General features: G+C 58.7%; 1 protein-coding gene across 1 annotated transcript in view; it reads right to left on the reverse strand.

Annotated features, from left to right (window-relative positions):
* Positions 1-4,251: 4,251 nt before the first annotated feature.
* CDK18 (cyclin dependent kinase 18) overlaps positions 4,252-9,001 on the reverse strand; it is an 8,601-nt gene continuing 3,851 nt past the window's right edge. Inside the window, 7 exon segments of the mRNA XM_024750910.1 lie at positions 4,252-5,508; positions 6,184-6,261; positions 6,588-6,678; positions 7,330-7,372; positions 7,502-7,607; positions 7,785-7,882; positions 8,858-8,978. Coding sequence (XP_024606678.1) covers positions 5,474-5,508; positions 6,184-6,261; positions 6,588-6,678; positions 7,330-7,372; positions 7,502-7,607; positions 7,785-7,882; positions 8,858-8,978 — 572 coding nt within the window. The 3' untranslated portion in view covers positions 4,252-5,473.

Below are 9,001 nucleotides of genomic sequence, written 5' to 3' on the forward strand. Positions count from 1 at the left end.
ACCGCCATGCCTCGTGTTGACATCACCAGGATGAGACGGACAAGCGTGCAGGAGGACAGAGATGCCGCGTGGCCTCAAGAGAGCTTCTCAGGGATTTGGGGCGGGGGTGGACAGCTAGGAGAGGCTTCCCTCGGGAAGAGGCCCGGCCAGATGATTGATCTCTGCATTTGTGTTACTCAGGGCAACCCCAGCAAGAGGAAGGGACAGGTGAGGGGCAGAAAGAGGGGGTAGCAGAGGGAAAGCGGGGACAGAAGAGAGAAGGAAGTGGCTAAGCGGCACCTGCGATCCCTCTGGAGCCGCCCACCCACCCTGTCCATGCTGTTGAGGAGAGCTGGCGCCGGCTCTCCGGAGCTGGGCACCGACCATCAGAAAGGACGCCGGTCACAGCTCTGGTACAGGAACTGGGGCCCCCGGTGCTCAACGTTGCCTTTTGAAGTGGTGGGGAGGTCCGGAGGGTCCCGAGGAGGGGCTGGGTGATGGCAGGGCACATGTGGTGGGGTGGGCACAGTGACTTTCAGCTAACTCACTGGGACCTACTGGTCACCTCTCAGCCATGCCTGTAGGTGACCGGAGGCTGAGGGTACTGTTCCCAGTTCCCGGGAACCCAGCAGACAGTAAGGTGGCGCCTCCTGTACCCGCCCACAGCCACCTGGGAGGCAGATGGTATGGTGCAAGCACTGCACTGCTCAGGTAGGCAGACTTGGGTTTGAACTCTGACACTCTCCCTTGCTCTGTGTGGCCCAGCAAGCTACCTTGCCCAGAGTTTCAGGTGCCTCACGGTGAGTGCGAGGACAGCCCCCACCTCGGGGCACCGCCCCCGAGAAGAGGCTCCTCCTCCCCTCCTGCGCCCCTCAGCTGCAGCCTCCTCCTACTGCCTGTATATGTGTGTGTGTGTGTGTGTGTGTGTGTGTGCGCGCGCGCGCACACGTGCGGGCGGGGGGGTCCTTTCCTCCTCCGCCCATAGCACCCTCCTCTCGGGGGCTGCCTTCTCCTATTCGTCTCTCTGAGCCTTTAAAAACAGAGGTCAGTGGCTTCGCCATTCAGAACGAGATCCAGAGTCCCTTCCATGCCCCACAGCACCCCACGTGAGTGCTTCTCAACCTTGGCTACGCGTTGGGGTCACCTGCGGAGCTTTTAAGAAACTACTGATGCCTAGCCTCACCGCTGGAAAATCCGTGTGAATCACTGGAGCTGGAGCCGGGCGTCCGTACTTCTTAAATGCTCCCTGGTGGATCTAACGCGCAGGACCACTGCTCCACTCCACGTGAGCCAGCCTTCCTGTCACCCCGCCCAGGTGCTGTGCTCCAACCTGGCTGCCTCCTTGTTCATCCTCAAACACCCTCCTTTCAGGACCTCTGCTGGAATACTCTGTCCTTGGGGGTCCACATGGCTCCCCCCTTACAAGTCACTGCTCCCCAATCTTATCAGTGAGGCCCCTGACCATACCGTGTGCCAGGCCCCCACCCTGTGCCCTCACATCTCCCCTGACTCTGCTTGCTTCTGTGTCATCACATTTGACCCCTGACGTGCCACATTTATTTACGTGATGCTTCCTCCTTCACTAGAACGCAAGCTCTGTGAGAGCGGGGACATGGCGGTCTTGCCTCATCCTCAGTGCCCAGCACAGTGCCTGGCACACAGTGGGTGCTTGATAAAAATCTGCTGAGAGAAAGGCCGTCAACGCCAGGAGGTCTGAGCTCCCACTGCCGGAAAGCAAGGGTGGAGAGTCTTGCACCTCGGTGTCCTGGCACCCAGCACGGGGCCAGGCTGTGACCAATTCACGGGGCTGATGATTTGCTCTGGAGACAGGGGCTCAAGGGGTGCTGTGGAGTGTCAAGACTGGAAGCAGGGGTCTAAGCAAAGATGAAGGTGGAAAGGTGGTCCAAAAGGAGCTGAGCTGCTTTGAGGAGGAAGGAAAGGTGGTCTGGCAAGTGTCCCACACCGGGCTGGCCCATGTAGCCTAGCAGGGCAAAGAGAGCAGTGGCCTGTGGGGCATCAGCCCTGACCACTGGGCCCAGATCAGAGGGACAGGGTGACTGAGAGCCCACAGGAAGGGTGGGGCAGGGGAGAGCCAGCCCCAGGTCCCACCAGGGTGGGAGAGGACTGGGGCAGAGCCCAGCATGAGAGCTGCTGTCACCCTCAAATAGGACCTTTTGTCCGGCAGCTGCAGGGCTGCTGCAAAGCACAAACGACCCCGCCGAGTGGGCCCAGTCGGGGGCCCCAGGCACTCCTGACCCATCCCAGGAGCCCATGGCAAAAGTGAGGCCAGAGGGGGAAATGACTGGCTGGCGGGTTTGGCCAGGGACTCCAGCATATGGGGCAGGCCGCTGTTTGTGAGAGCCAGCCATAAGGAATGTGGGAATGAAGCTGGGGGTGCCCAGGAAACAGGGCTCCAGGACACGTGCCCTGTGTGGCGGCAGTCTGGCCACCGGAGAGCCCGACAGCAACCCTCGAAGCCCTTCTGCCCCAGCATCTCATAACCAGTTACTCCGCCCCTCCAGCTTCCTTCTCCAGAAACATCATTTTTCTTTGAGCACTAACTACATACAAGGGCTGGTAGGAGCCTGTCCAGCTGAACATCCCCAAGCTTTCTAGGGCAGAAGCTCAGAGTGCCTTAATGTCTCCACAGAGACCTCCAAAGTCCCCCCACCCAAGTGAGCCTCCCTGGGGGAGTGTGGGCTCTTAAAGGGGCAGAAGCCTCTGTAAACTGGTGGGTGCTGCCGTCTATGACACAACGGTGGTCTCTGGTGTCAAGAGGCACTCCAGCAAAGCAGTGTCTGCTCTGGGGCCTTCCCTGCTGTGTGTTTCTCTGGCTCCTGGGGCTCTGCCTGGTCTACACTTCCCCTCCTCACTCCTTCTCCTCTTTGAAGACCACGGGCTGGAGTGGCAGGCAGACCTGGGATTCTAATTTGCTACATGACCCAAGGCAAGTCCTCTAACCCCTGAGAAACTTACTGTCCTCACCTGCAAAGTGGGGAGAAAGGGGCTTGTTGTGAGGATTCAACGAGAGGCATAGTGCCTGGCACACAGTAGGGAGCTTAGCAAACCTTAGGTCTTCGCTAGCCTCCTCCCACATTCAACTAAAAGGCCGGACTCAGATGCCCACCAATGTGTCTCCTGGCCCCTGCCCTTACTGTCCTCCAGTTTAGCGACTGGCTGCCTTTAAGAGGTGAGGAGGTCTAGGCTGGCAGAATCCATGCTGAGAATCACTCTTTACTTCCATGATCTTGGGGGACATCACCCAACCTCTCAGCATGAGCCTCCTCAAGTGTGCCAGCAAACTGGAAAGTTCTTATGGCCAGACATAAGGCCACTGGTCAGGTAAGGCCAGCAGGTTTGGGGCCTGACATTCTCAGGGTGGTCTTGGGGAGAACAAACCTGGACACTGAAGTGGAAAATGGGGCAGGATGCTGAGAACTCTGGGAGATGTGTGTGAAAGGAGGTATGGACAGACCCAAGGTAAGAGGCCATCCGGGCAGCGGGAAGGGGAGTCGGGTCTGTGCAGTTACTGCTGGGCCAGAATTATAGGGAGGTTTGTATCCTAGTTCTGCTGCCCTGGCCTTGACCATCCCCCATGTCAACCCTCTCTTGAACTTTCCTCCTTGCCCCCCAATAAGTCAGAGAGCCACTTGGTTGGGGGAGCACAAGGGTCAGCGACAGTAGCCAGAACCCCAGACCCTTCCCCAGGACTCCTGGCTGGCCCCACCCCTCAGGCACCAACTTGGGCCACGGCTGGGACCCCGAGCACAGAGTCCCAGGCCTCTTCTGCTCCCACCCCAGGTCACCCAGAGCTGACTTCCAGCTCTGAATGCAGCAGCATCTGGAATACAGCAGGGAGGGTGCAGGGCACCATGCCCACAGCCCAGGGTGGGTTCAGGGACACATACAAACCAAACTCTCTCTCCACTTTACGTACACATACAAGCAAGCCCCACTTGCGCTCAGAAGGCCCGGAGGGGGCCTTCTGTCCTCCATCTTTGGCATCAATCTGTCAAAACCAGCTTTTCAGCATGAGACTGTTCACTCCTTTCTGTACAACACGAATTAAATATATTATCTGTCTTTGCGCTGAGTCACAGGACGTTCACAGTACAGTGGGGGAGGAGGGGAGGGACCTGTGGGGAAGCCAAGACCCTCCAGGGCTGCTCCTCAGGCTGAGGGGGGTGCGCAGGGGACCTGGCCTCCCCTCGGCCTCGCCATCCAGGATTCAGCCGGGTGTTGAGGAGACTTTGGGAACAGGACAGGTGTGCTCCATAGGGGTGGGGGGCGGGGCCTTCTCGCAGGCCCTAACACTCCCAGTCCCCTGGGGCCTGGGGCTCAGGGCTCGGGATCAAAGTCTATCCCGTCCTGTCCCACCTTCCTGTACCTCAGACTGCGGTGCTGATGCTTTCTCTGGTGGCCGCCCGCTGGGGAGGCCAGGGGCATGGGGAGGCTGGTGCCCAGATACGGTGGAGCAAGGACAGAGCCACGGGGGGGCCGGGAAGGAGGGGACGAGGGAGGCTGTGCCAGCCCCAGGGAGCTGGCAGCAGCGTGAGGGTGACTCTGCATATCTGGGTACCGTCCTCGGGACCCTGGCCCAGGGCTGGCTTACCAGCGCTCAGGAACGATAAGCAGGAACCACTCTCGGGAAAGGGTGGAGAGGTAGCAGCTTGGGTCAGAGCTCCAAGGGCAGTGCGTGCTCTACCACCTGCCAATTTAAGGCAATCCCATTCGGACTGGGGAGACGGGCGGGCCCGGCTGAGCTGGCAGGAGTGCAGCTGGCGGGACCAGGCCACCACTGGACTCAACTGGGCGTCCAGCAGCATATGGGGCCTCCGGCGAGGAGTGGGGAATGGGAACAAGGGGGGGATGATGAGAAGACGGGGTGGGGCTACAACTCCCTCTGTTGCTCTGGGGACACCCGCCCCTCAGGTGAGGGTGGGCTTTGGCACACACGTTGGCACCCAGGATTCCAGAGTCCCAGACAAGGTGCCATGTTGCTTCCTGCTCTCAGCGGGGGAAAAAGGGGAAAGACGTGTGGGCTCCAAGGGGCCTGAAAGGGACTCGACCAAACTGGTGAGGCAGGCAGGTACCCCGGGTGGGGAGGCATGGTGGTGCCCATGTTCAAGGCATAGCGCTCTGCCCGGCCTCTAGATTCTTCTGTCCATGTGGGTTCCATGCTGGTGTTTGAGCACTTTAGGGTGGGAAAGTGTCTGAGATCGCTCCCTGTCCCCTCACCTCCTCCCAGGGAAGCAGCTCATGCCCAGCCCCAGGGAAAGTGACGGAGGGGTTGGTGTCCAGGCCAAGGCCACTGGGGAGGCATGTGGGAAGAAGGGAGAGGAAACAGCCGTGGCCAGCAGGGCTGCCGAGAGGTCTTCTGGACCGGCCGTTAGCCCTCACTCCTCAGTCCTCCGAGGCCACACGGGCCCCATCCTGCCGCAGTTGTGCTCAGTGTGACCTCTCGTCCCTTGGGCCACAGCAGGGTGGGCACAGCTCAGAAGATGCTCTGCCGCCGGCCCTTCCCTCGCCCTGGAGAATGGAAGGAAAGATGTGGGACGGCAGGGAGAAGCTGGGCCGAAGGTCACCTGAGATCAGGAGGGACGGGCGTCCTCCAGAGCTACTCTGATAGAGCCAGCGAGAGCACGTGCTTGGGAGCTGGTCAGCCCTGGGTTCAAATCCCATCTCTGCTACTTACTAGCTATGTGAAATTGCACCTTAGCCTCCCAGGGCCTCAGTCTCATTGCCTGTGAAATGGGGAGCATTGACTAATAGTACCAATTTCAAGGGGTATTTTAGGATTAAATGAGATACTGCATAGAAAGCACTTATCATGTCTGAGGCCATCAGCTAGTCTAGAAACAAAGTATAGTTCTCCCAGGATGGAGGCCAGAGAGCTCAGAATTTGCAGAGAGAATGAATCAGGAAAAGCGTGCACCTTCCTCAGGGCTGCTGTCAGAGGCAGCGTTCTGTCTAGGGTGGGGGTTGAGGAGGGAAACGCAGGAGGAGGAAGCCTGGCAAGGAGATAGGGAAACCAGTCCCTTCCCTGCTCCCCACGGGCCCCCGGAAGACAGGCCAATGTCAGGGAGGCCACGCTGATTCCCACGGCAGGAGGGGCTGCCCTATCTCTGCTCCTCAAGAGGGTGGAGCCGCCTGCCCTGGCCTCCTCTAATAAGAGGAGGAGGTGGGGGAGGCATGAGCCCCTACCTGGCTGCTGAAAGGCCAGGCCCCGGTAGCCTGGGTCCTTCTGGAGCTGGATCTCCTTCAGGGAGAAGATGGAAGCAGCTGGGGTGAGAGAGGGAAAAGGCCAGGAGAGAGCTGAGTGGAGCTGGCCCTGCTCCTGCAGCCTGAGGCCCCCACACCCATCGAGCACCCCCTTAGTTAGGACTGGCCCAGGAGCACCTAACTGGGCCTTTCGGGCAGCACCTTGGATCCACAGGGTTTCCTCCCCTCGTTGCAAATGAAAACCCAAGGAGGGGCAGCCAGGCTGCTCAGCTAGACCCAGGGCCTCTGGCCTCTTCGTTCCGGCTCCTCCACTCACACCAGCTGCTCCCTTTCTCTGGTTCTGGGGTGGCCCTGCCCCCTTCCCCCAACCTCCCCTACACACTCACTGTCTTCGAGCTGGTGCACACGCTCCCCCAGAGACCGGAAGTAGGGGTGCCTCAGGGCCGCCTCTGCTGACACGCGACTCTTGGATTCGTACTGAAAAGCAGAGGGTGGGGGACTGCAGGGACCCCTCTGGGCAATGCTATTCCCATGCTAAGTTATATGACCAAGAAGGGAAGGGCCAGAGTCTAACCTGAGAAGCCCCTGGGTCAGCTGCCCGCTCAAGCCAAGGCAGTCTCAGAACTCAGGGTCTCAGATCTCCAGCCACCAGGAGAAAACCAGAAGGGGGGCTTTCAGAGAATGACCTCCTCTTGGGATGGAAATACAGATGCCGAAGCATCTAAGATCACAACTTTAACAGTAATATTAACATGTAATGCTAACAACTACCCTTTATCGTGTACTTATTCAAGACAGGTACCATTCTAAGTGTATTCCATAACCTCAATTTATCCTCAAGACCATCTTACAAAATGTGAATGATTCATTCTACTTTGCAGTTGAGGAAACTGAGGCACAGAAGAGCTCTGTAACTTGCCCACAGCTACACAGCTAGGGTCTGAACTGGGGTTTGAGTTGGGAGGGCACCCACTCTTAAGTCTGTGGAAGCCAGCACTCCCCTCGGGCCCGGTGGGTGGAGGGTACGTGGGGAACGCCAGCACGCAGGTGGGACAGAGGGCTGGGCTGGGATCTTGGGGCTTCAGCCCTCTGACTGCCTGGCCCTGGTCGGCGTGGGAGCACACTCACCAGGAGGAGGCCGGTCAGGAGGTTGATGCCATCAGTGTCCAACCTGCGGGAGGAAGGAGCTGGCACAAGTCTGGTCTATGGGGGCGGGGTGGGACGGGTGGGGCTCACAGCCACCTCCGGGAGGGACAGCCAGGCCCACAGGCAGAGAGCAGGAGTGGGGAGGAAGGGCTACCTGGGAGCATGACTGATGAGAGGCTGGGGCAGGTACTGGGGGAAGTTGTACGCTCGGAACTCGGACAGGGCCATCACACCAGGCCACGTCTCTTCCGTGGGGGTCCCTGGGGAGATGAGAAGGGGTGGCGAGGGGTGAGAGGCCAGGGCCGAGGGCGACTTGGAGGGGTGCAAGGTAGGAGGTGGGGTCATAGAATGACTATTCCCAGTCCGGATATGCGCCCGGGCTGGACAGAGTTCCGGCGCCCCCTAGTGGTGAGAGGGAGGAGCGGCAGGACACTGACCGAGGAGTCGGAAGATGAGGTGCAGCTCCTCCTTGACCGTGGAGCCGGGGAAGAGGGGCCTCCCTGTGGCCATCTCGTAATGGATGCAGCCCACGCCCCTGCAGGGAGCAATGGGCAGGGGCGGCGTTAGGCTGGACCTCCTTGCACCCGCGCTTCCTAGCGCTGCTCCACCACGATGCCCTGCCACGGTGACTCAAATGGGTCACGGCACCGGGGTGGGTGGCCCAGAGCTGCAGAGGCTCCTAGCACAGCACAGCCACCCACTACAGCCTCCCTCTGGGGGCTTCTCAGGGCTCTAGGATGCTTTGATCTCTCCCCTTTCACTCTGTAGGATTTGGGTCTGCATAGCCAGCACCCATGAGGCAGCTCCTCAAGCAGTGTTGTCTCAAACTTCCCATCATGTGCCCCTCTGGAAGAGAGAAGTCCACAAATCCACTCTCCAAGGAAACCCCTGGTGTAGGGCACAGCAGCCATTCATCAGAAAACTGTGTTTTACCTTTAAAGTTCGGCAATCTTTTCCTTCTACACTGAATCATATGTGCTTTAATTTTAAGAAAAAAAAGTATCCCTTCTAAATTTTTCAGTAGAACTGATGCTTGGGTAAGATTCATCATATTTACTGTGGGCGCCCTCCTGTGCCCTCTGGTAACCCCTTATGTACCCCTGGGTGAATATTTCAGAAGCACAGCCTAGGAGAGTCTATTTAGAGCCAGGGAAACCCCAATGTAGCTCTGACTTAATTTTATTTTTTTTTAAATGTATCTTTTATTTATTTTCCCCCTAAACTTGCTTCTCTTTATTTTATTTTTTGGCCACGCAATGTAGCATGTGGGGTCTTAGTTTGCCCACCAGGGATCGAACCCGCATCCCCTGCACTGGAAGCACAGAGTCTTAACCACTGGACCACCAGGGAAGCCCTCAATTCTTTAACATCCAGTTCAGCAGGACGCCACATGGCAGGACATTAGACAGTCCTTCGCAGAGGCCTTTGGGGCAGCAAAAGCGAGTCGCAGGTGCAGAAGCCCCTGCCCCACGCCCCCAACCTCCCGCCCAGTCCCACAGCGCTTGCTTACCACATATCGATGGGGGTGGAGTACTCCGTGGACCCCAGCAGCACGTCGGGGGGCCTGTACCACAGGGTCACCACCTCATTGGAGTAGGTCTTCGTGGGCACTGACTTGGCCCGGGCCAGTCCTAGGGACAGACCCGTCACTGAA

This window comes from Neophocaena asiaeorientalis, unplaced genomic scaffold, assembly GCF_003031525.2.
Source record: "Neophocaena asiaeorientalis asiaeorientalis breed wild unplaced genomic scaffold, Neophocaena_asiaeorientalis_V1.1 scaffold67, whole genome shotgun sequence".
Classification (NCBI taxonomy): Eukaryota; Metazoa; Chordata; class Mammalia; order Artiodactyla; family Phocoenidae; genus Neophocaena; species Neophocaena asiaeorientalis.